The 27,435-nt window shown below is 41.6% G+C and overlaps 1 protein-coding gene across 2 annotated transcripts in view; it reads right to left on the bottom strand.

Moving 5' to 3' along the window:
- Positions 1–1,850: 1,850 nt before the first annotated feature.
- FOXN1 (forkhead box N1) overlaps positions 1,851–27,435 on the bottom strand; it is a 400,073-nt gene continuing 374,488 nt past the window's right edge. Inside the window, exons 8-11 of one of the 2 annotated variants that reach the window (XM_069226168.1) lie at positions 24,123–24,330; positions 23,358–23,551; positions 23,048–23,282; positions 1,851–6,192 (exon numbers count right to left, since the gene is read on the bottom strand). In XM_069226168.1, the coding sequence (XP_069082269.1) occupies positions 5,912–6,192; positions 23,048–23,282; positions 23,358–23,551; positions 24,123–24,330 (918 nt within the window). In that variant the 3' untranslated portion in view covers positions 1,851–5,911. The remainder of the gene's footprint in view (positions 6,193–23,047; positions 23,283–23,357; positions 23,552–24,122; positions 24,331–27,435) is intronic. The other variant, XM_069226170.1, reaches the window with a different exon arrangement.

The following is a 27,435-nucleotide window of genomic DNA, read 5'->3' as shown; positions in this document are numbered from 1 at the left end:
ATTCAGAACTTAGCTATAACGTCTGTGTAACCTTTGTTTTTTAAAGTGAATATATAGATATACAAATATGTATTTGAATATATATAAATATTAAGGATATCTGTAAAGGCATGTGTAGTAAAGCCCTGCATGATATAATAACACGCTGTAAAGGTCTACGCGTTGTGATGCCCATCGGGTAAAGTGTGCTATTTGAAATCCAAGCCTGGTCAGTTCAAGCCCCCTACATAATTTTCAATTTTGATAGAGTACTTTTAAGACCTAATTGGTCTTTTCTTTCCAGGGTGAGTTTAGATTTTAATTTAAATCAGGCTACCTCTTTGCTAGGGATTTCCAAGAACAACGGTACTCCAAAGAGAGGTATCTTCATGTATTGGATATCTATAGAGTTATGGACTCTGTAGCTGATTACTTCAGGTTATCTAGCTACTAAAGAATCAATAATGAGAAGGATTGTTTCTGTGTTACAATTGAGCTAACAGACCCTTACAAGGTAAGACTCACTCCCACTTGACATGGTGAAAAGAGATGGAGTCAGCTTGTTTGAGGAACATCCAGTTTTCAGAGAGCTGCAGTTTGGAAACTGTGCATACTTTTGCCACGTACTATTCTTTAGTCACAGTTGCTAGAGAAGATGCAGTGACAGGGCAGGGTGTGCTTAGAACATTTTTGCTCAAGTCCTTCTTTAGAAATTGTTGAATGTTTTGTTGAGTCTACCAGTGATGTTTTTTTTCTCTCCTTGAGGGTCCTTGGCGATGCATGAACTTACTATTGTATTGTAACATTTATGGCTATTGATAGAGATCCTAAGATGCATAAGGGAGCGCAAGGGTTACTGTGTTATAATCCTAGTTCTCTATCATAGACATCTTTGTTGAAGTCATAAACAACTGTCTCTCTTCCCTGTCTTGAATAGGAGATACTTTGGACCACGTTCCTTGTAGAGTGGTATAAATTTGAGTTCTGTCAAAAGAACCATTGTTCTCTAGATGTCTGTCCAAGGGATAATGGAATAGGGAAAGTTGTTGGATTTCCAAAGGGTCAGTCTCCTTGTTTCTTCAGTCTTCAGAACTACTGCATACCTAGCAGCAATCACCTACATTTCTGCATTTTTTTCCACTATTATACAGCAGAAGGTAGGACTGTGTATGCAAGTAAGTTTTTTCTCATTATCTTCATGCTGTTTTGTTAAATAGAGTGAAAAAACATTTGAAATATGGTAAATTGGCCTGGTAATATGCAGCGGTTTGCTAAATTACTGACTGTACAGTACTTTGAGTGCTATTAAATTTACAATTTATCGCCTCATTGGTATGTGTATGTATGTATAGAGGAAGTGTTCCGGGCAGATTCTAATGTTTATGACTTCAACAAAGATACCTATGATTCAGAACTAGGACTACAAGTGAATAGCTTCCCCTTACTGAGTAGTAATTCCGAAGTAATTCTGAAGACCAGCTGAATGGGAACATGTATGGGCAATGAGCAGGCTAGTATGCCTACAATGGCACATTGTATTGTCACGTATATAATTAATAACATTTCAACATCAAGCAAGAAATGTTGGGTTACTAGCTTTGTGACCGAAAAAGGATAACAATTTGAAATGGAGTCACTTACCGTAGCATTACGTGTATCACACCGCACATTTCCTTCAATTTAAAGAAGCTTGGTTGGTGAAAGAGGAAGACTAATCTACAAATCAATTTTTCTGCTACTAGAAATGTTGGTGGGCTCTGTCTGGATCGGATTTTCCCATAACGTACTGAAGCAGTAGTGTCATCAAGGCTGAATATGAAAACTGGCAGCCTCTTTGCCAAATGATCAGATAAACCAAATAAGGTGTGAAAGTGGAATTTATTCCAAAAAGCTTAAAGGGAGGATCCACCATTCCTTTTTCACACAAAATACATTGACTTAGTAGCTCTCCATGTCCCACCATGCTTTTCCATTATTGTAAATACCCAGCATATAGGTGTTCATCGGCAATTGTACATGTGCTCTCATTGTTTTTTAATGTCTGTACACAAAAATATTGATAATTCATCTGCTCTTGTAATAAAAAACTTAAATAAAAACTGATCACCCTTTAGTTAAGGAAGTGATTCTGCAGCGGTTAAGCAAAGCTTAGAGCTTTCCTACAGGAGAACATCTGAACGCAAACACAAAAGCATTAAGCAAATGACTTGGCTAGGAAGCAAGTAGCTTTTAGCTGTTGGTTAATAGAACAGAAACAAACATATATCCCAAATGTTTTTTCTATGTTTTGATTGACTTTTAAGGAAAAAGATTAATTGTTTGTTAATGTCAGTTTTAAAGTGCACTGTTCCACTTTGGCTCCATTATTTGAACATCACAAACATGTTTATGTAAAGGTTTTTAACGTGTTAGTTGTATGCCAACAGCAATCAAAAAATTAAGTGATCTGATGCCCTTTTCTCAGAGCCCTATTTTGGTTTTAAAGACAGCTTTGCCTTCAACACCAGTATTTTCTAAACACATTTGACTGCGGTTCTTGACCCCGGTTACAAGTTCAGGGATAAATTCCAATCCATGTACAAAGGGGGGCTTGCACAGGATTTGTAATTACAGGGTGGTTGATTAATATCACACCCTTGCAGTTTTCACTTGATAGATTCCAGCATGGCAATTGGTTCAGAGGAAAACGCCAGGAAAAAAGGCAGTTTATGTGGAGATTGGTGTGATTAATAATGAATCTGCATGTTATGTCTCATTTCCAAGCAAAAACCTCACACCATGGTAATGATATTTACCAGATGTGATAAATATCACACTCTGTTCTGCACAACTTGTAATCAGGGCCTTACTAGTACCCACAGTAAGTATCAGATTACAATTGTGTGTAAAGGTTTGGGTATTTACTGTGCCCGGTAAATGCTATTACACAGGGGTTAGGGGTCTACAAGGTGTGACAAAACATCCTAAGCTGAGCTTTCATCTTGGAAATAAGCATACGAAGCAGAATCGACATTTAAGACACCAAGGGCCGCATATACTTAGCTTTTTGTTGGTCGCAATCGGGCCGATTTGCAGAATTGGCCCATTCGTGACCCAAAAAAGTATTTTATTATGTACAAATCCCTATTTTGCGAGTCGGTATGCAGTTACCGACTCGCAAAAAGGGTGTGTGGCTCACAATTAGGAAGGGGCGTTCTGAGGGCCTCTCTTCCTAATTCTGACCGTGAATGCAGTTGCAAAACAATCGCAGTTAACTTTAAATCGGTGCTAACCCTTTCTCAAATGGTAAGGTTCCCCCAGGGGACCCATTCCCCCTTGTGAATGGGGGTGCAAACATTTTTTCAGAGCAGCAGTGATCCGTTGGACCTTTAAGGAAAATGGGCTGCATTTAAAAAAAAACTTATTTATTTAAAAAGCCTTCACAGACATGGTGGTCTGCTGACCCCAGCAGCCCACCATCCCTGTGAGTGTGGCCAGTCCGAAACGGGTCGCAAATTGCGACCGGCCTCATAAATATTATTGAGGCAGGTCTCTTGTGACCCATTGGGGAATCGCTAAAGGTGTCTCAGACACTGTTGTACATTCTGTTTTGTAATTCGCAATTTGCGATTTGCAAAGAAATCGCAAATTGCGAGTCACAAAACATATGGTTGTACATCTGCCCCAAATACTTTGCATTTTTTACTGGCCATTTCCCTGCTTAAATTTCAGGAAGTTTGATCTGCAGAAATCTGTTCGGGGAAAACAGCAACAATGAGATTATTATTACATTACTCTGAGTTTTATCAGTGGGCGCATATATTTTCTCACAGGTATAGAACTTCAACACTGAACTTGTAATCAGAGTAATTTCAACCACTTTTCCACGTGGTCGCAATTACAAATGGGTCGTAGCTCTCTCCAGGTAAATATCAACACAGCAAATTAGCTGAGATTTAACAAGGAAGGCTTGTAAAATACCAGGACATGTGAATTTTGGTAGAAAATCATATAAATCTGAATGCTGTGCTCCAGTATTGAGGGAAAACTCATAACTGTTGCGCTTTATCTGATCCAATAAATAACGATCCATAAGGTATTGGTATTTACCTGGTGCATTAAATATCGCATAATTAATGAGGCACTCATAATCAAGGCCTTCTATGCAGCAAATGAGAATATGACCTGAAACTCTCTTTATAAATTGTGGTATTTCACGCGAAGCCATAATTCTAGGTGAAATTATGCGTCTCGCAATTTTGAGCCTCTCTGGGCCAGAATTGTAATTCCAGGTTCTTAGACACCAGGCATGTGAGAAATGCTGCGGGGGGGGAGGGGCTGTGAGTAACGCCACAGCCCTGCCCCCCAGCCTGAGCGTTGCAGCAATATAGGGGGAGCAAACAATGCTCCCCTCATACAGGCACAAGCCTGGTTTTATTCCTGGCATTGTTGAAAACTACCTGGAAAAGGATAACGTCCCAGCAGTTACTCCACAGTTTGGGGTGAAAACTCGTAATCAGTGAAATGTGGTGCGGGGATACCCATAATTAGGGCTAATAAGGGCTCAACTCTGCAAAATGAGTGTTCGAGGATCTTGTGCCCCAACTGGCTGCTCTGCACATGGTGAGATCACTCCCTCTTGATATTTTGTGTACATTAACAGAACCTTCTATCTTTTTGACCAGATCATTATCATTGAAATGTTTGAGAATTTTCAAATACGATGCTTTTTCGACCACAATTGAAATCTAGGCTGATTGGAAATGAATAGTACAAGGCCCCATAACATTTGCCTATAGTGCATTTTTTGGTATTTAGTATTTTGGGGCCAGATGTATTAATGTAGGAATAAGGTGTTTCAGAAAACTGGTGGCAATTTAGAAACGTTCACGAACCAACTTACTAATAGGTCAGTTTGTAAAATCCTGAATTGGAGAGGGTTGCAGTCTGGCCTATCTCATAAATACTAATGAGATAGCATGCAAATTAAAACTCACTCCAATTGGTGGTCAGTACAAGGGATGGTGGCCTTCTTGGTCAGGAGAACACCATTTCGGTGATGGTTTTTAAATAAAGAAAACATTTTCTTCAACTGCATCTTGTTTACTTTTTTTTTTTTTTAAAGGAAGTTTGAGAGATGGCAATGGTCCTTTGGACCACTGCCTACTTGCCAGCAAACTTTTTTGTAATGTTTGCAAGTGGCTTACAATCCCAACTCCTGAGTCAGTAATTTTTCAATGTTTTGTGCCTGAATTACAGTCGTAAAACAATGAAACATCATATACTGACTTGCAGATTGGAAGGGACGTCTACAACATTCCCCTTCAAAATTGTGAATCGGTATTCATTTGCAAACCACTTTTGAAAATTCTTAAAAATGTACTGACTCCTAAAATGTGAAAAACGGCCAGTACATCTAGCCCTTGAATTGTAGAGGGTGTGCAATACATGTTTAGAGCTTCATTCTTTTTTCCTGAAATGCAAGGAAGGCCTAGATCTCAAAGATGTTCCAGAAAATGACAGCTCTAGCTAACTGTTCCATGTTCCTCCACGCTAAGGCGATATGTGGTTTATTTCAGATTCATTCATGAGCTCTCCTCCAGGCTGCAGAACTTTCATGTTTAACGTGGTCGAGAAAGACCCAGGTGGAAGTGTTGCCCAGGATGTAAACTTTCGGAGCTGGTATTAGTAACCTGGAAATTTTATGCACCTTTATTCAGCCATATCATGTTTTTACTGCCTCTCGTAACACTTGCTTTGCCACTTTTAGCTCAGATCGTTCGTGTCTTTTGAGCATATACTCTGTGGTCTGTTTATAAGTTTTAATCACAATATATGTGTATTTACCCATCCAGAAACGTGTTTAGAGCCATGGAGTTCCGTCATTTATAGTGTAGAGAGGCTCGAGGCAGTGGCTAGACATTAATGTGCAAAAGGATGATGACAGAGCGTGTCACACTAATGCAACAGGCTTGGATCCGGAATTGTTCAAGTAGGCTGGTGACACTCCATCCAGCTCCATAAAGGACGAGTAAAGGCTGGTGTGGTGCAGGTCCGGTAGGCCCAGCAGTGCCTTGTTAACTGGCGTGCTAATGTCGTTGACATTCCCCATGGTTGTCCCGATCAAGCAGTTCATGTAGTTCGGAGGGTAGTGTGAGGAGTCTTGTGAAGGGGGCACAAGGATCAAAGGATCAAGGGACAGGCTGTCATCTTTCAGTTCTTCCCAAAGATTTCCTGTAATAGTAAAGACAAAAAAACTCAGAGCATTCCCAGATTGCTTCTGCCATAAGCAAGTGTACACATCTTGATTACAGGAGAGTGGTTTCTACAGTGATAAGAATTGTGAAGTTAGATTTTTTATTGATCTGCATTATCAGGAGGAACAGTTCTTCTTATGGAGCATATTGAGAGACCCAGTGATCAATTCCCCAGAGAACACGTTACCTGCTCACAGAAAATGCTGAAATATTTTTTTAAACTGCATGCGTCTTCCATAGATAAGCCTACGCAATGGCCCATAAATACTTTAGCAGCAAAATTCGCCACCATGGCCCAGGACATAACCTCTGCTTCAATGGCTGAAATGTGCTCCAAATCCCAAGAACACGCTGAAAATCCACAAAGCAGACTATCTGTTCTTCAATGATGTTTGCTTTATGCTGTTCGGTTTTTCATCAGAGTAATAAACCATATAGGTCCTTATAACAACTGGTCCAATTATTTCTAGTCCCCGTGTGAACACCTGTGTGCCTAGGGTTTATAACTATAAATTACACAGCATATTTTGATTAAAATTACCGACATTTATCTGGGGAAAATTGCTACTAAATTCTAAGACATGCAGAATTTGCTGAAAAAGCACACATTTCGTGTAAGTCTCAATTGTAATTGGGGAAATTAGGAATTTAAGGTAATTAATGCACCTAATAAATTCGGAACCCTAGAGTCTCGGATTTCACCTGATGCGATATTTACTTCACATTTATCTAGGCGACTGGTGATAAATGGTGCAGATTTTACTCAAAGACATCTATACTCCAACTCCCAACTATCCCTATATGCCAAAACTAGTCCAGTATTTTAGATTTAGAACTGTGACGTTTTAATGAACAGCTGAATAAATCATGTGTTCAGGCCTCAGCTCTAATGTTCACATGTAAATACTCCAGCTTCCAGAGAGGAGGCAAGTATTTTCCAATCTAAGGGGAACTTATCCAACAAACCAAAAAAATATGCATAGACATACATAAAAATAAATATAGATATACATATATATAGATATATATATATATATATATTCCAAAACAAATGACGCTATGAAGGACACCCTGCCTATCAGATTAGGGTTCGTAAGCAGGCATCACCACTACATATTCCAAAACCAGTACACTCCTGAAGACAGCAGCGTAACCGGCCCACCAGTTAGTTTGTAAGTACAATCAATTTATTTGCAGAGTCCATGCATCACACGTTTCGATCTCCTTCAGGTCTTAATCATATGCAGGTTGCAGAGTGGTCAGTTGCTTTCAATTTAATCGTAAGGTGCATAAACACTAAAGATAGACTCCAGATGACTTGAGTCGAAGTGATAATAGTTGCATTAAAATGGTACATTATTATGGATACAAGGGCGTCAGTATTGGTACTTTGATCACAATAAACAATATAACTTCCAAGTTGCCATCAGAACTTATTATTTTCACTGATTTGTCCAACATTAATCAAGAAACCACAGTACCCATAATGCATATAGTTGTTGATTGCAGATGTATTCAATCCATCTTAAGCTCTCCATACTGACTCTTAAATGTTCTTTAGAGTCTTCATTAGCACCTACCATCAATTCCAGACAAACATATATATACATATTTCATTTAGGACAGACAAATATATTGTTGTGTAGCCATTTTAGCTACAGTTTTCCATACGTTATTTTAGCAAACTAGGCCTGCCGATGTGCACTTTAACCTAGATATATTTTATTCAGCTTCATTTTTTATATTTTAGCAATAGCCACATTTGCGGTCTTGTTATATTTTCTCTATCTAGCTGTTATTTGCCTAGGCCAGCACTGCATTCTTAAACAAGACATTTCTTTCACTCTGTGCTTTTCTCAAGGCTGCAGTAAGAGAGGTTGCCGGCAAAAGTGGTACGCTTTGCTTCTAATGTTCACAGAAACATACACACTCTTACGTGGGATCCTTTCTTGGAACATCAGCTGTTTTATTATAAAAACAATATTTTGATCCATGTACATTAGAGGGAGATTCCAGCCAGATAACCACGACTGTATGCTGATTGCTGAGTGCTTCACTGCAGCTGCTTATGTAGACTACAGGCCTCTTGCTCAGGTATGAGGGATGATGTCTTCCAAGGGGAACCTGAAGGGCATAATTAGAATTTAACATGCTGTGCTCCAACATAGCCTAGGTAGGACTATTCTTAACGATTGTAGTGACAACACAGTAGTGTTATTTGTATGCTTTACTCTCCGTGTCACAATTTTAATCCTGTCATGCTTTACTGTCCTAGTTATTGCATTACATGCTTTATTATCTAAGAAGCAGTTACTTCAATAAAACCTTATTGAACTATATTCTGCCTCTAATTGTCCTTGCATATGTGAGACTGATGTAACTGAGAGAAACAGTTGCGATCCGATGTGATAACAGTTTATGAGGAAAAACAAATGAACTAACGTGTTTCGGCTCGACAGAGCCTTGATCTCCGTTCCATACCATTTTTAATCAAGTCATTTCTTTTGTATATTAATTGAAGCTGACAACGGACTTGCTTTGTTTTCCAAAGCGGTTGCCATCTTGACAGTACTTTTCACTCAGTAATGCATTCTTGTGTTACGATTCAAACCCCGTGCTTATATGCATGAATAGCTAGTTCACACACAATGTTAAATTATAACAAGACTTCAGTCTCCCTATTTCTTAGTTTCAAAATAAATCTACTTCGCATTACTGATCACTTTGTCTACAACTAAGTCACTTGCTCCAGTGGGCATTAACACTAACAAAGGACTCATTGTGTAACTATAAAGCGGTTGCCATCTTTACAGTACTTTTAACTCAGTAATGCTATTTCCCAACCTAATTTCTATTTCATGCTTACTTTCATACCTAATAAATGATAATTTTCCATGAATTATGAATTACATCTAAACAATTCATTCAGTAGTTTTTAAATTCAGAGATACTCATATTTATCTCCTCCAATGCATAACTGATCACTGGATCCACATCTAAATTACTGTCCCAAGTGGGTGAACCAAAACACACAGTGTTACAACAATGATACATACTTAAACATATTATGATTATCTGGGAAAGACACGGTTTACACCTACAAGTTTTTTTTCACAGTGCTTAGTTTCAGGATTGGGAACTCCTAAGGGCTAAAAATACTCTCTAAAACTAGTGGGATATCCTTCCTTCAACAATTTTTTATCTCAGCACTCAATATCAGGAATCGGAATTCATAGGGGCTAAATACTCTAAAAAATTAGTGAGATATCTCTACAAAAATTTGTATTATAAAAACTATTCCCAAAAGATATTTTTTCAAAAAAATATTTTCCAAAAAATTCCTTAAAAATATATATTTTTCTATATTGATCTCATTTTGTTGTTCACAAAAAAACTATGTATTTCCTCATCGGCATTCATATCCAGAGGTTTCTTTGAGTCCATCTCCAATATGAGGGTGGCCTACTGCCTCCTCAATTGCTCTTCTCTATTCCCCCTCTCCAATATTTTAGTACGTGGCTAAATCCATTGTACCTCAATTTAGACACATCTTTGTGATGTTCTTTAAGAAAGTGTTTAGCCACTGCATATGTCATATCTTCATTGTTAATAGCTCTTAAATGTTGGAGAATCCTTTTATGCAGTTATGTATGGCCAGTATGCAAAAATGCTGTAGTTTGAGATAATGCAGATGACATGTCATTTCAATTAACTCTCTTTGGGACCAACTGTTTTAATAATCTTTCAAATTTGAATATCCTAACTGTTATTGATATGGTCTACTTTTCTTTGTTTCGATTTGAAGGTAGGATAACATTTTGATGTTAAGCATGCTGTATACACTCAAATAATCTTAGAAAGAATTATTTGCCTTTTGCCCTGAACCCGTATAGGTGTGGTTACAGCTGATTATTTTGGCATCTTGTCACCCATATTCCCAATAGGAAGGTATGCGGTTCCATAGTTTATGATCTGTTGAGTACCTATGTGATTAATTGGAGTCTTCCAGAGTGCTTGCACGTTTCTTACAATGTTATTAGCTAATACACGGCAGCTCTTGATGACCTTCACTAAACATTTTCTGGGTTGGTACTGAAAGGGTGATTATGTGACCATTTTCCCACTTATGGGGGTCCTATAATAATTACCCAAGGGCCTCTTAAGCAATAACATATGTTTTCTATCAAAGATGTTGGAAATGTTATAATCCTTTAGATCAGGCACTATATGAATGCTAACATTTGGATGTAATTTGAATTATTTTTCTGGATCTGCAGGATGGATGGAGGGCAATGAGTGTTCAAGAGAAAAAAAATATCCAACTTACCTTGTAATGTATGGATGGGAACGTCCTCTGGATGGTGTACAGTAATGTTCTCTGCCCTACGTACCTGAACTGCAGACATGTCATCCTGTTTTTTTTATTTTTGGGTTACACAAATTCCATGTATGTGCATTGACCTAAATCCGGTCTTTTGACACCTATATGTTCTGGACTTGGTCCTGCACTGGGAGGGCGCGTCAAGTGCACCCTCAAAGTGATGAAGGACTGTTGTCCCTGTCGCAGGTTCCCTGCATGGAGTGTGGTTGTGGCAGTGTACCATGGTTGGTGAATTATAGTGACAGACTTTTACCTGTAAGACATGAATGCGTGCATAGAGGCCCATTCATATAAGGTACTGCTGTTCCCAATTAACCAGGAATCCTAAATGCAACATCCTGTGCATTGTATGTGTGTGTGGCTAGGCATAATAGTGTGGCATGCATGAGTAATACAGGCCAACAAGTTCCATTTTAGAAGCCCAAAGCCTGGAGAGTAGTACAAGAGGGAGGAGAGGTTGCTTTCTCCAGACAGCACATGTGTATTGCCGCCATATTACGATCACCATAGGATATAATGGGATCATAATATGGCGGAAGGGATATCTGTCACGTTATGTCAGAGTATTCCTTTCACCGAGATCTAAATATGAGCGGTACCCTTGGAGTGTCTTGTGAAGTACTGAGGGAGTCACTTCAAGGTATTGATAGTGTCTTCCCCAATGAAGAATCGTCACCCGTGGGAGTGTGACTTTTGTATTCAAGAAGAAGCACCAAGCCCTCACCGGAGAGTGGGAGTGAGCCTAGTTGTGAATCAAGTACCCACAGGAGCACTGGAGTGAGCCGTGATCAGCAGTCTGCCGCCTAGAAGAGGGCCCTCGTAGGACGCCTCCGTTCCAGCTGCAACCCTTTGAGTGATGCACTATGTGACTAGCTGCTGCACAGCTCCTGTAAAGACTGCTGACTACCACCCTGAGGCTCCTGTTGCCAATGAGATCCTGCTGCTGCATGAGGACTGAATGTAGCCCGGCTCTGCTACAACAAACTTGGTGACGGACTGAACAGGCCTGTGCCTGAGAGACTGAGCAGGTAGGGTTCTACTTGGCCTAGTTTGCAAAGCCATAGTAGGGAAGGCCCCAGGACAACAATGCTAAAATGACCCAACCCACATGATAGTGGACCAGTAACCCCTGATTGCCCCTTAGCATCCCCCATGAAGTTGATCACTAATTTATGAGCATATGCATGTATCATTGAATGGTCCCCTATTGGTTTTTCTCCTGATGGCTCTGCGAATCTTAGGTGGAGAAAAATGAAGACACTTTTAAATGCTATCTTTTTTTTATCATTTTGGCATATTTTGGATGCCACAGTGAGTGCAGAAACACTTTTAATAAAGTCTGTGAGTGTTTGTCTGACTCCATTTTTACTGTTTCTGGAGACTCCTGTAGAGTAGTGAGACCAAAAGTGCACCTCACCTACTAGAGGGATGTGCACAGTTTGTGGGTCATAAATATAATGTGGCAACTCCATTCAGCACTGGATAGGAAGGGACAGAGTCAGCAAGGGAGCAGTATGCCCCGGACAGGCTCTACAGAGTACATCAACTGACTGATGTGGAGATGCTAATATTGTTTCATACACTAATGGAGAATTATGGCTTGGGTCACAATCAACAGTGGAAATGTATAAGGCTATCGTACGCCCGAGAAGATGCCTACTATGCCATGGATTACCCTTTCAATCTTCACTGGGCATAATCTATTTGGAGAAATTTTAGAAGATGAAAGGGGTGTTCTCGGGGTCCATGGTATCAATAATTCGTACTCCACACCATTGCAAGAGGCACTTTGGACCAAATAGCAAACAGTCGCCAGTACAAAGTTCTCGTACTTTAAGGTTTTACTCAGCAGGCACTGGACCCCTCTGCACCTGCTGGAGTGTGGATCTTGCCCAGTACAGAATGCTGGAGATGCAGAGTGCAAAACTGTGACGTAGTACATATCTTCTGGCATTGCCCTCCAACAGTTCTGGAAAGATATTTGCAACTGACAACAATCAAGGATATTGTGCTAGAACCATCAGATCACCTAGCACTCCCTTTTTGACATGTCTGAAAGCACAGTTGCTTCTAATCGAAGAGGACAATGGTGGCAACATCGTTGGTGCTAGCCAAACCTGTATTCTCTGCCACTGATGGAAACCAACAATATCGACTTCTGATAAAAGGCCATCAGAAAGATCTAGAGTAGCTGCCTGTGAATGAGTAATTTTTAAATTAATGATCAAGTGACCAATTATGAATTGGTTTGGGAATCATTCATCATCCCTTGCCAGCTGACTCATGGTGTGAGATGATAGGTATTCCTGGCAGATAATGAGTAGTCCTATTCTACCTGAGGTGGATACTTATTTTCCTAAATGAGACAGATTTTCAGGACTAGATCTGGACTGGCAATAATAGTTATACTGTTTATAATACATGCTCATTATCATGGTTTGTTGTAATGTGTATTTTTCTATGCTAGGGTCATGGGGGTTGTACTATGTTGAATCTCTTGTGGGGATAGCTAAACCTCAGAGAGGTTTGAGGGGTAAAAATGAATAATGGTAAACAGAATTGTTCTAATGACGGTAATGATGTAAAGTTTCATTGTAAAAGATACAGGACTGCAAAGGAATTCCTTGTTCAATGTATGAGAAAAAAATGTGAGTTCAACAGCAGATTCACTAAAAGTTAATAGAAATTGTATGTGTAAACCTTGATTACAGAGTATGACCTGCTTTGTGTTTCTTCCATGAGATGATTTCTATCTATTATTAAATCTTTCAATTTCTTGTCTTTTAAGTATACACCAGCGCTTTATTAAGGAACAAGTTTCTAATTTAGCTGTATTACTCAAACTATTTTGAATAGGCTATTTGTCAACTATACCACAGTATAGTGACATTTGCTAGTTGTCTGTTCTGGGCTAATATTTCTTTGTGTGTTTCAGTGTACACCAAACAAAATCCTGTAGATATGTTTTAGAGTCAGAAATACAAGGAATTGTTTAATAATTGTGATTATCCCTAATGTGAACTTATTCTTTTTCCCTTTGTTTTCAGGTCTTCCCAAAACACGAATAGGAAACTCTGAAGTCAGTTTGTGCCTGGGTGTGTCCTCGTATAATTGTAGGATTGTACATATTATATACACACATATATATATATATATATATATATATATATATATATATATATATATATATATATATATATATCACCTAGCAGCAGTCACCACTAGGTAGTTATAGTTAGGACCTAGCTTCTACAGAAAAAGCTGGATTTTTGCTTGCCTATATCTTTGGTGCCGCTTGATGTAAAGTTTTACAGTCATATGAGATGCTGTCTGGAAGGTTTTGGGGTGATCCGTCAAGCAGGAGCCGAGATAAAGGGTGAGGCTGAAATTTGAAGCATTTTCAATGTTAATTCCCATAAGAAAATTGAACAGTGATAGCTCAAAAACCACTGGATGGAATTACACCAAATTTGGCAGAAAGGAAGTTCTTGATCCAGAAAGAGCCCTTTTTGTTATTTGATGTAAATCCGTCTACTAGTTTTTGACAAATTTAAGGAAATCCAAATTTGTATATCTAGGGACGCAAAGGATTTGCGACCCCTCCCGATCTCGTGCTGAGATCTGATTGGCTGCCAACACTTCAACAAGGAAGGGTTGTCAGCCATGTTGGGACTCGGCTGAAGCCGAGTCCCAGAAAAAAAAGAATAAAAAATACAAAAGGGGTCAGGGTATGAACACCCTGACCCCTTATCTCTGGTGCTGGGGTCCCAAAGAAACCCTCCAAGGCTACAAATTTGACGGGCACTAGTCCATCAGGATGGCAGAGGTAATGTCCTTGATGGACAGAGTACCATGTTTCAAATGCTGTAACGGACTCAAGTTACTTAACTAGCTTATCCTCTCCTACCTTACTTTTGCGAAATTGAACTTGCAAAGGCGTAGTTCGTACCTGCACTGATCTACAAACACTTAATGCTATTATTAACTATGACATTTGTCGCTTGGTCATACACCACTTTTATGGAAATTTGTATTGGTTTCTCCTGTTGTGTAGCCCATATGATACTCCTTGGAGAGATACATCAGACAGGGTTTTTAATCGTTGATTCCCTAATTCTGTTTACTCCTTCAGGGAAGATTGCTCAAAGGTGACTTATCTTGAACATTTCCTATACAGATATATACTGTTAAGCCATCAGAGGTAGAAGTTATACAAGCAATTCCGAGACAAACCTTTGTGGTCTTTTGTATAGTAATTGCACTTCTATAACTCATCATACTCTTGATGAGGCACCACTATTGACAAAAGGGGAGCGCTCAATCCCTTCTAGAAGAAATTTCCCCTCTTGTTAAATAGATGTGTAGCTTGGTGAATATGCTTGTTTTAATAAGGTATTTGTATATATTTTAGGGGCAACTTATTTGGCTCCCTAGGTAGATTTGTAATTGCCGGGACACCGTGTTGACCCCCAATATAACTAAAATAGACACCTTTAATCTGCTGTACCATAAAGATGGATTGGCTATCCCCAATTTTGAATGCTACTACCTGGTCAGACAACTGCAACATCTACCTGTGTGGATGGGACAGTCAGTTATAGCTGACTGGGAACCATACTGATAAGCTGCTACACCACATCTTTATGACTTCGGGTAGACTGGGGGCTGTGACTCCAAGATTGATTTTTGTTTTGATGGAAGCCTTGAAATGGAAGATAACAAAGGCCTTTGGGATACATGTCTTTCCTAGCCAGCATGGACACTTGGGTTCACCCCAATGTTTTTAATTTACATGTTGGAGGGGTATATATCACATGAAATAGTTTAAGGGTGACTGTTGCACCCTGGATAACTAATATTCTGATGCTGTATCCTTGATCTTTGAGGAAGCTAGAACTGGTATTGGGGATAGCCACTTTCTGTTCCACGCTAGACTGGCAATGCTCTGGAAATATTGGCCTAGCTTAAAGCGTTCAGTGACCAGAAAAATGAAACATTTTGTGTGTTCGAGATCGATGAGAGGGCGACCTTGTTACGCAGTTTACAGAGGAAGAATGGAGTAAAATACGTGCTATAGGAACCAAACACCTAGCACCGCGAGACTTTGCCTGCCACAGTTTAAACTCCTACACAGAACGCATTTTACAACCTCTTTGCTGGGAAAAATGTAACTCCTCATGCTCTGGAAAGTGCCCCGGCTGCAGACATAATAAAAATGACTCGCTTCATATGATGTGAATGTGCCCCACGCATGGAGATGTCCTGGAAAATTGTTATGGATGATCTGAGGGAAGAGGCTGGCCCACCAGTTGAAACTATTATAAGTAACACTCCTCTGAGCCAACAGCAAGGTAAAAGCTACTAAAGTAAACCAAATACGTCCACGCATGGTCATAGGATGAAGGCCCAATAAACCATGCTTAATCATGTGAGTGACCACAAGGACAACCACTCCTCATTCTACCCCTGCAGTGTGATGCTTGTACTGTGCTGTCATGTGCTGGGCCTGTCTGAAAGATAGGTCTGCGTCTAATGCGACATTCTGTGACTCTTTGTAACCTGTGGAATAGTTCAGCCGTTGCATCGTGTGTAGCCATAATGCATTATTTACTATTTTCAGCTTATTTGAGTACAAACCTCCTTAAAGGTGGAGCTAGCAACAGGTCCCTTCCTTTATTTTAAAATCAGAAATCGCTTTAAAAATCTTAACTTTACAACGGACACTGGTGACCCATTATGATGTGAAAACAACATACATTTGACAGAGCTGAGTGTAATACACTAACAACCACGAAAGCAGAGAAGTACATGTTTATTTGTTTTCACAGGCAAATTGCTTTCAGAAGTTGCGAATGCAGTGATCACTGTTGAAATTCAAATGTTTCTTTGGGTTCCACTTATCACTTTAGTGCCACAAACATTTTCATTGTGACCATTTTGGAAATGAAAATAGATTTTTGATGTTGCATGAGGACTTTAAGGGCCAGATGTAGCAAAGGCTTTTTCCCATTCTGTGTCAATGGGAAAATGTGTTCGTACATATGGCCCTAAGTGTGTTGCAGTTGTTGTACCCCTATTTCTGGAACATAACATTCACAAAATGGAATATTTCTAAAATGTATCTGTAGGAAAATGGCTCCTTGTTGCAGTTACCCTCCCACTTTTTGCCTGATATTGATTCTGACTTGACTGATAAGTGTGCTGGGATCCTGATAACCAGGCCCCAGCACCAGTGTTCTTTCACTTAAAAATTTACCATTGTTTCCACAATTGGCACACCCCTGGCACACAGATACGTCCTTTGTAAAAGGTACCAGAGGTACTAAAGGCTCTGTGACCAGGGAAGGTCCCTAAGGGCTGCAGCATGTGTTGTGCCACCCTAAGGGACCCCTCACCTAACACATGCACACTGCCATTGCAGATTGTGTGTGCTGGTGCAGAGAAAAAGGCAAAGTCAACATGGCATCCCTCTCAGGATGCCATGCACATAAAATGCTGCCTGTGGCATAGGTAAATCACCCCTCTAGCAGGTCTTACAGCCCTAAGGCAGGGTGCACTATACTACAGTGAGGGCGTAGATGCATCAGCAATATGCCCCTAAAGTGTCTAAGTCCATTCTTAGACATTATAAGTATAGTGTGGCCATAATAAATATATGGTCTGGGAGTTTGTCAAAACGAACTCTACAGTTCCATAATGGCTACACTGAATACTGGTACCACACTTCTCAGAATATTAAAAGCCACACTGATGCCAGTGCTGGATTTATTACACAATGCACACAGAGGGCATCTTAGAGATGCCCCCTGTATTTTACCCAATTCTTAAGTGCAGGACTGACTGGTCTGTGCCAGCCTGCCACTGAGGGATGAGTTTCTGACCTCCTGGGTGAGAGCCTTTGTGCTCTCTGAGGCCAGAAACAAAGTCTGCACTGGGTGGAGGTGCTTCACACCTCTCCCCTGCAGGAGCTGTAACACCTAGCAGTGAGCCTCAAAGGCTCAGGCTTCGTGTTACAATGCCCCTCCCCCAGACAAAGGCCCCACTTTTGGCGGCAAGTCCAGGGGAGATAATAAAAAAATCTAAGGTGTCCTGAGCTGAGGTGACCCCTTCCTTAGAAAATCCTCCATCTTGCTTTGGAGGATTTCCCCCAGTAGGATTAGGGATGTACCCCCCACCCCAAAGGGAGGAGGCACAAGGAGGGTGTAGCCACCCTCAGGAACAGTAGCCATTGGCTACTGCCCTCCAGCCCTAAACACACCCCTAAATTTAGTAATTAGGGGCAACCCTGAACCCAGGAAAACAGATTCCTGACAACCTGAAACAAGAAGAAGGACTGCTGACCTGAAAGCCCCTCAGAGACAACAGAGACAGCAACTAACTTGGCCCCAGCCCTACCGGCCTGTCTCCAGACTCAAAGAACCTGCAACAGCGACTCGTCCAGCGGGACCAGCGACCTCTGCTGACTCAGAGGACTGCCCTGCAACACAAAGGACCAAGAAACTCCTGAGGACAGCGGCTCTGTCTAAACAACCAAGAAGCAACCAACTTTAAAGGGACTCCAGCCTCACTACGGAAGCGTGAGTCCCCAACACTCTGGACCCTACGCCCCCGGCTCGTGTCTAGAAGAACCAACACCCCAGAGAGGACCCCCAGATGCCTCCAATGCCGTGGACACCCTGAGACGACCTCCCTGCATCCCCACCGCAATGCCTGCAGAGAGAATCCGGAGGCTCCCCCTGACCGCGACTGCCCGGTAACAAAGAACCCGACACCTGGAAGAAGCACTGCACCCGCAGCCCCCAGGCCCGAGAGAAACCAACTACCAGTGCAGGAGTGAACAGCAGGCGGCCCTCATCGTGGCCCAGTTGGTGGCTGGCCAGAGAAGCCTCCCTGTGCCCTGCCTGCATCGCCAGAGTGACCCCCGGGTCCCTCCATTGATTTCTATTTAAAACTCGACACCTACTTTGCACACTGCACCCGGCCTTCCCTGTGCCGCTGAGGGTGTATTTTGTGTGCCTGTTTGTGACCCCCTGTGCTCTCCAAAACACCCCTAGTCTTCTCCCCGAGGACACAGGTACTTACCTGCTAGTAGACTGGAACCGGAGCACCCCCAGTCTCCACAGACACCTATGTTATTTGGGCCCTGCTTAGACCTCTGCACCTGACCGGCCCTGTATTGCTGGTGCTGGGTGTTTGGGGTTGACTTGAACCCCCACCGGTGGGCTGCCTATGCTCCAGAGACTGAGCTTGTATATGCTTTACGTACCTGCTAAACTGACTTGTACTTACCTCCCCCTGGAACTGTTAATTTTTGCAGTGTCCACTTTTGAAATAGCTAATTGCCATTTTTGCCAAAACTGAGTACATTGCTGTTTTAATTCAAAGTTCCATATTTACCTATGCCAAGTACCTTACAATTTATGTACTTACTTGAATTCTGAATCTTGTGGTTCTAAAATAAATTAAGAAAATAATATTTTTCTATATAAAAACCTATTGGGCTGGAGTTAAGTCTTTGAGGGCCAGATGTAGGAACCAGTTTGCATGTCGCAAACTGCGAAAAACGCAATTTGCGACATGCAAAACGGCCATCGCGATGCTGATTCACATTTTGCGAGTCGGTACCGACTCGCAAAATGTGAATCCGACTCGCAAATAGGAAGGGGCGTTCCCTTCCTATTTGCGACTCGCACCGCGATGTAGAATTGCTTTGTGACTGCAAAAGCGGTCGCAAAGCAATTTGCAGTTAACACCCACTTGAAGTGGGTGGTAACTCATTCGCAAACGGGAAGGGGTCCCCTGGGGACCCCTTCCCCTTTGTGAATGTCGCTGAAAATATTTTTTCAGAGCAGGCAGTGGTCCAATGGACCACTGCCTACTCTGAAAAAATGAAACCAAATGGTTTCATTATTTTTTTGAATTGCAACTCGTTTTCCTTTAAGGAAAACGGGCTGCAATTTAAAAAAAAAAAAAAACTGCTTTATTAAAAAAGCAGTCACAGACATGGAGGTCTGCTGTCTCCAGCAGGCCACCATCACGGTGAGTGCAGGGACTCGCTATGGGGTCGCAATTTGTGACCCACCTCATTAATATTCATGGGGTGGGTCTTTGCGACCCCATAGCGAGTCGCAGAAGGTGTCTGAGACACCTTTCTGCATACAATTTTGCGAGTTGCAAATTGCGAGTCGGTATGACTCGCAATTTGCAACTCGCAAAATTTACTGTTGCTACATCTGGCCCTGAGTGTGTTCTCATTTATTGCCTGTGTGTGACAACAAACACTTAACACTACCCTCTGATAAGCCTACTGCTCGACCACACTACCACAAAATAGAGCATTAGTTTTATCTAATTTTGCCATTATCAACCTCTAAGGGGAACCCTTGGACTCTGTGCACACTATCTCTCACTTTGAGATGGTATATATACAGAGCCAGCTTCCTACAGTATCCAATTAGAAGACCATTATTTCTTTCTTTTAGTGATGTGTCACATATGAGGCATTGAAAGATCATACATAAGTACACTAAAACATGGTACTGTCACACATTAGCAAACTGAAATCTTGGCAGCTATAGGGCTTCTCCAATGCATTTACCACACACACTATTTCTCTAGGAATTGTTTGTCTAGACCTTAGCACCATGGACTATTGGCTTCTACATTTTAGCATCATAAACATTTTACCTGATACTTCACTCAGTATTTACACTTCGCAGATCAGGAGCTGAATTCCATACTGCTATGCCGTGCCGACTCCCTCCACCACTATGTACACTACCTGCAGCTCTCTCCATACAGATATGTAAGTCTAAGTGAACGTTTTGGAAATGCAATAGCCAATGTTGTATCTAAACCTATGAAATTTATTTTTGTGCACAAGGGAAAAGGGAAATGATCCAAGGCAGACGCTAGAGTACCTAGGTATCAACATGTGTATGTGAAAGTGTCCTACAAAATCCAGTGCTACAAGCAGATTCAGATATGACATACCCAGTCAGGGGTCATCACCTTGCACTTAAGGACATTTGAGTGTTTGTGGTCCCGTTAAATGCAATAGACAAAGCCAATAGGTTTGGATATAAATCAAAGTACCTCTTCATTGTTCTAAGTCATTCCTCCAAGCATGCACTCTGTCATCCATTATCTAAGCACTCACTCACGTGTTCTTTTACTCATGCATCTGTTCATCAATCAATGCTATCATTATTACATTCACCCACTCGCCAACCCAAACTCAACAAGCATTGGCAAAGCCAATAGGTCAGCACTTGCCTGATTGGTAAGAGGTATTGGCTTTGCTAATGCTTGTTGTAAAGCAGACTGAGACCTGCTGGTTTTGCCAGTCCTTGTTATAGAAGCACACTGAGTTTGCTTCATTGTCTGCACCATTGCACACCTAGTGAGTGCTATATAAATGCTGCAATACAATACACGTAATCCGGATATTGGAGTGGTGCAAGACTATTATGTTTCATGAAAAAGTCTGCACTGAATTCAAGCACGTGCTTTCTCCAACCCTATTGATCAGTCTGTAAGTAAAATCAATTAAAATAACTCGATTTGCATCACTTTCGTCTTTGAAAACATATCACTGTTGTCAAGCCTTGGTTGTGTCCTCCCACACAGAATGACCGGTGCTCCCTTTCAGCCAGTGTGAATGCCTATGTATTCTGGACAGAGGTCTGAGGTCGTAGTGTGAAACAATTCAATTCAACGACTTCTGTTTTACTGTTATATTAGTTACATCCATTTTCACCGTTTTTATGTGCTGTTTTCCCAATTAAATTTCTGTGTTATTACACAATGGAAATGATTGTATTTATTTTCGTGTACGCTATCGCAAGCTGTACCCCACTCAGACACTGCTGCCTTCAGTGTCCAGGCACTGCTACCTAAACTCCCACTGACGCGTGTCTCTCGCTCGGCGTCCTTACCCTCACGCCACGGCTGTCACTGTCTCAGAGGGACCGCCACCGATGCGTGCGCACGCACCGGCGTCCATATTAATGATCTTTGCCAAAGTATGTAGAAAACACTTCAGACAGCCGCCCGTGCGTGCGGAAGTGCAGGTAGGCATCTTGCAGTCGTTTTGTTATACTAAATGAATAAACAATCACAAGATGACCATCTGCGCATTTGCACAGATATTTGTATAGCTTTTGTTATTCTTTCTGTTGTTTGCAGCTATTGCTGTGTTCATAGTTAATGCTATGGCGGGCAGAAAAAAATTGTGAATGACCTTTGAGCAAGCCAATGGATGAAGAGGAATGACGGAAAGCCTCTCTATGTAATGTACCTATTTTATGAGTTTTAAGACATGAGAAAGGTGAGACAGCTAAAGCTATCTCGATGCCAGACAAAAAGGACAGACTACCCATTCTTAGCAACCAGGAGTTCACACCCTGAGAGATAGCAAAAGTAAACCAGCATTAATGAGTTGTAACCGTAAGAAAGCTTGCAATTATTATACCATTGCTCTAGAACGCTGTATCCCTCAGTGTTGCTTTTTTGCTTGACTGTCAGTTGGGTCCTTCGTACAGAGTCCCACCCAGAGACAATTATATTTGGGGCTGGCACCTTATAGATAAATAAAATCATTTCTAGAGATTTAGAAAACGAATTATGAAGCTGTGTCCAAAATGTTAGTTCACTTAAGCCACACTTGGGCTCTTTAGTCTTACACTCTCAAATATGGAAAGTGTCAGTTTTCAAACGTATTTTCTGGTACCCCTCTGCATCTGCTTCTCCGAGTAACTTGCGTCTACAAAGTAAATAACCTGTCTCGTGAAGTTAGCAAACTCATTCCTCCCTATCCCAACACTGTACTTTCCTAAAAAAAGTTTTTTTCTTCTGCACTACAAGTAGCCTGTCTATATCCCGAGAAACTGTGCAAACTGGACTGTTACTGTGATTATGAATTTAAATTGACAACACTGAAACTGGACCCTGCATTACCACATCGACACGTGGCTTTCCCCAATACACATCCCCGCATGCAAGCTTGCCCAATTTCCACCACCAGTGTGTGAGCATCAGGTGTGAAATTTGTGACTGTGCACCTCCACAGTTAAAGCATCTTGGCTTCTCTTTAAGGTCGTGCCTTATTCCTTTCCATGGGCGACCACTTTTGTAGAGTCAGATTACTTCTAATGTGTGATTAATAGCAAGTATGACAAATATCCCAAGTTGTGGACTTGTGCTCTAATCTCATGGCCACTGGTAAAGACTAAAACAACCAAGTTTTTGACCCGAGGACATAAAAAGTTAGCAGGTTTTGACCGGGCCCATTTTCAGACATTGCACAAGAGCAGAAAGGCTTTCCAATACTGCCGAAATATAAAAAAAAATCTGCTGCCACTTGTATCCACTTACATGTTAAAAACATTAGTGATGAGTTTTGTAGACCGACACCGAAAAACAGGACTTTTGAACCATTTCAGAATCTTACCATGTAGTTCAAAGTCTGTGAGAGATGGGTTAAGGGCATCGATATCGTTGCTGAGTTCTCCTTCCATTAAAGTGTCCTGCATTGTCCGTTCCGAAGAGAGCTCTGGTAGCATCTTCATGCTGTGGATGGGAGGGGTGTGAGCAGGTATCGGGGATTCTTGGGGACTGCTGCGCGGTATTCTGATGTCATCTTGGTGATCCGGAGTGGAGAAATTGGTCTGAGGAATGTCAGGAGACTGTTGTATTAAAGAAACCGAAGACAGTTAAAAGGCATGTGGCTAGAATGCGGAGCAGGAATGTTGGTCACTTACCGAGTGATGCCTCCTGAGCTGCTGGTCATCCTTCTGGGAACCTGATGTCACGAGCATGGGCTGTAAAGATTCAGGATCAGTAGAGCTTGTCTCACAAAGCGACTGTGTCTGCAAGGACATCTGCAGGGTAACTGAAGGGCTGACTGAAGCTCTCATCTTCTCAATCTTGTTTCCAATCAGCCTGTCAAGCTCTTCTGAAAAAATGCACATATGAACTGTTTCTAACTTAGTCATTCACATTAATTTAATTCAAGATGTAAGGAGCAATAATGATTAGTTAATGTGTATATTGTGTGTTTCTATAGCAGCTATTTTAGCACACCCATCCAATGGTCCGTGAACCAGGAAGGGCGAGATAACCATTTATTTCCTGGACTAAAATTCAAAGTGTAAGAGAATTTCCTCTGATTTTATTTATTTATTTCGTTTTAGAACTTCTCCTGGGGGTAGCTCTATTCACATTCAGTCTGTATTTCAGAAGTAGTATCCATAACCTGATGCATTTGCAGGAGTCCCTTAGGCATCATCCCACCCATCTATGGACCTGATTAATCCATTGCCTTTTTATTCAATCCGAACACCCCCTCTGAGAGTGCAAGGGCTTTGTAAGTGTGAGACTGAACTGTGATTTCCATTATGGGCTGAGAATTCAGTGGGCATATATTTAACGGCCTTGCCATTTCCAAGGCACATTGTAAAGGACAGAGTGCAGTTTTATTAAATTCTGCAGGAGTCTCTGAAATACCGGCATCATCCTTTTCTCACCTGGCTTGGCCATGCTCTTCCGGACTGCCACGGGGTCTTTCCGTTTCCACTTCTGAAGTTCTTCCTGCATCTTATCGATTTTGGCTGGATTGAGCGCCCACAAGCAGCCCTTGCGAGAAGAACTGCCAGACTTGTTCTCCACTTTCTCAAAACATTTGTTCAGGGACAGATTATGGCGTACGGAGTTCTTCCATCCATCTGGAGCTGTCTGCAGAAGCAAAACGGAATAATGAATGAACGTTTATCAGGAGCTCTCTCTCGAGGACACACGCAGACCGGTAGCTGAACCACGCCCACCACTTTGCCTAGGCACAGTTCGTCCAATCTGCATATGGTTCGGACAAATAATAGCAGCACCACAAAGCCATTGAAGAGCGTGGTATGCGCTGCCTAACCCCAATTCAGTAAGTGAGTAATGAAAGGTAATTTCCCAAAAAGTAGAAGTGACCTTAAAACAAGAGGTCAGGTGGCAAACATTATTCTGCTACATGGAATTTCGAAACTCGTTTAAGTCCCTGTTCGCCCCGAGTATTGAGGAGTTTTACAGCGAGTTCTTGCAAGTTATGCTTCTTTCATTTGCTCGTCGAAGGCTGATGTTTGTAAATGACTTATAAAAGTATTAAAGCAGTGCTTGGGCACACACTTTGTCTCAGTCATTATGATGTTTGAGGCACGAGAAACATAATTTCTCAATTAATAGTTTTAAAGTTCAGGTCCCCTCCGCTTTCATTAAAATATGAAATTTGAATCTCTGCTGCGTGGCAGTGCACTATATGTGCTAGCACTTTACATAGACAGTCATAATATCGTATTAGCACATTTTCAAAATATTATCTTAGAATCAAAAATCTCTGGTGCAGTGTCCATGTGCCAACCTGGTTCTCAACTTATCCCTTTTGACTGACTTAGAAAGTTTGTTGGTGCTAGGTTTACTGGTGCTCAAGCCATATGTCACTAGTCCCCTGACCAGTTTCATTCTTGATTATGGCATTTTGCTTACGGCCAGAGTGCTAGACTCAGAGTAGTGCACATTCTGGTACGTGCACCTACCATCCTAACGGCTGGTGGCAGCTGGTTTTAGCATGATAGTGCAGGCCTTTTTAACTGTACCTCACTGTGGAGGTTGCCTCCTCGCTCTCCTGATAAGTTAATGTGGTGGCTCATAGCTGGGCCTCCTCTCTCTGCCCAAGTATGTTACTTATGACATGTATGTATGAAGGCCCTACGATTGTAGGATGCTCTGTAACGTTGGTGGTAGGCAGAAGTCACGGTCTCCCATTTTACAGCATGCCCCCCCACGTTGCTCTCTTAGGAGTTTCCATTTGGGATAAAGGAAATTTTGATCCCACAAAAGCTGGAATGGGCTGACCCATTTGAGGAATGGTGACTTTGCTTTTAACCTTGTCTACAAAGCACAAGAGCCACTCGAGTCACTCATTGCTTGATGGAATTGTATGTTTGCGAGAAAATACACTAAAAAGAGTAGTATTTCCACACAGATGAAGTTTTGTGGCAATGGCCTTAGCAATAACCACAACAAGATTATCAAATGTCGCCACCCTCACATCTTTGTTTCCTAAACACACATCTTTAGCTCATTAAGTGAAGTGAAAATAGCACCGCCTGTCGCACTGGGTGATTGAATTCTGAGGTCGAAATATCACACACTCTTGAAAAGTCCTTGCAGATGCACTGGACCCTGATAGAGGTTTAATAAAAGAATCATGTTGACTCTGAGGAGGGTATAATTACAAAAGAACAAGACAGGGACTGGAAGCACACCCGAGGTCCAACATACATGCCTACTGAATAAATGTGCAAACAATCGGTATGCAGTTCCTATAGTATCAAGAGAGAAAAGGAAACCAGTCAGAGGGATCTGATCAATCAGATCAGAGAGATCTGATTAATCAGTAGCAAGGGCCCTCACTCACCCAATTGGGAGGCAAACTTCCTCGTTGGGCTGGCGCTGCAATGCCCAACAGGCCCCTCAAGGGGGCTTTTTGCCGGAAATCTTTTAAGTATTTTGTTAGCCGTGATAAAATTTGTGGAGTTGCAGTGTGTGTAGATTGGTGATAGAGTGAGGTAAAAATGACTAAGAGAGACCTAAAAATTGTTTATTAAGCTGGTGCCTCTTGTCAGGAATAAAAACAATATGCAGCGGTGTAAGAGGTAATGATCCTTCACAGCTCAAATAAACTGTTTAAAAGTAAAATGGGTCAACATGTTTCTTCCCCTTGGTGAGTGATGGTTGATCTAGGATATTCATCAGGGTGGAAACAACCTAATCTAAAAATGATTAGGATTGAAAGAAGTGTGCTAAAAATACCCAGTCGTGAAATCCCCCACATAAGCAGTGGTGAAGGGAACACCTATGCAGGCAATAGTACGCAGTCCGACCCTCACTAAGGCTAATGCGCTTTAGATGTATGCAGAGGTCCGCAGAAGCTGCAGCATAATAGGCTTCCAGCACAAGAAAACTCCAGGATCCGTTCCACCACTGCACACGAGGGTGATTTCACAAGATCAGGAAGACGATGGGTCTTCATGACAACACATCTGAGAGCTCTGGAATTGAGGTTGAAGGCCGTGCAAGCTTCTGACTGTGCCCGTCACTGTGTCATAAATGTGTTCCTACTACAAGTTCATCTGATCTTTGGCCTCTCTGCACAGTGCACGCAGCTCTTGAAATAAGGAAATCAAGGCAGGGCAAATTTTCTAGGGGAGAGGACCGACCACGAAACTCCCCTTGTGAGAAATTGTCTTGTTTGCTTCATTTGCTTACTGCCTTCTACCTCTGGAATTCTCTATGCAGGCTATGGATGGTGCCAGTGAAGGAAATGGGCGGTTCCGGTGGGGGAAGTGAGAGGGCACCACCTAAGAAAAAGTTTGGCCATCTGTACTTATTTTTTAAAAAAAGTACTATCTAAGCACTGTATACACAAAGAAACCTTTTGTTATCTGCTTTGCCAGTTCTTGTTTATTGTCATGTCACTAGAGCATCAGTACTCTGCACTCTACACTTTGGCCTTTCCACCCTCCCACATATAAACTGACAAATACACTGGCTGTTATTTAGACAGAAGGTACTTAGGGCTACATGTATCAATCTTTTGTTTTGCGACTCGCAATTTGCTAGTTGCAAATCAGTATGTAGGATAGTGTCCTTGACACTATTTGCGACTTGCAAGGGGGTCGCAAATGCCCACCTCGTGATTATTCATGAGGTAGGTCGCAATTTGCGACCCCCTTGTGAATGGCGGCCCTCACAGGGATGGTGGCCTGCTGGAGACAGCAGACCACCATGTCTGTG

The sequence above is a fragment of the Pleurodeles waltl genome, chromosome 3_1, assembly GCF_031143425.1.
Source record: "Pleurodeles waltl isolate 20211129_DDA chromosome 3_1, aPleWal1.hap1.20221129, whole genome shotgun sequence".
Lineage (NCBI taxonomy): Eukaryota > Metazoa > Chordata > Amphibia > Caudata > Salamandridae > Pleurodeles > Pleurodeles waltl.
This window is presented reverse-complemented; position numbering and strand designations above follow the sequence as displayed.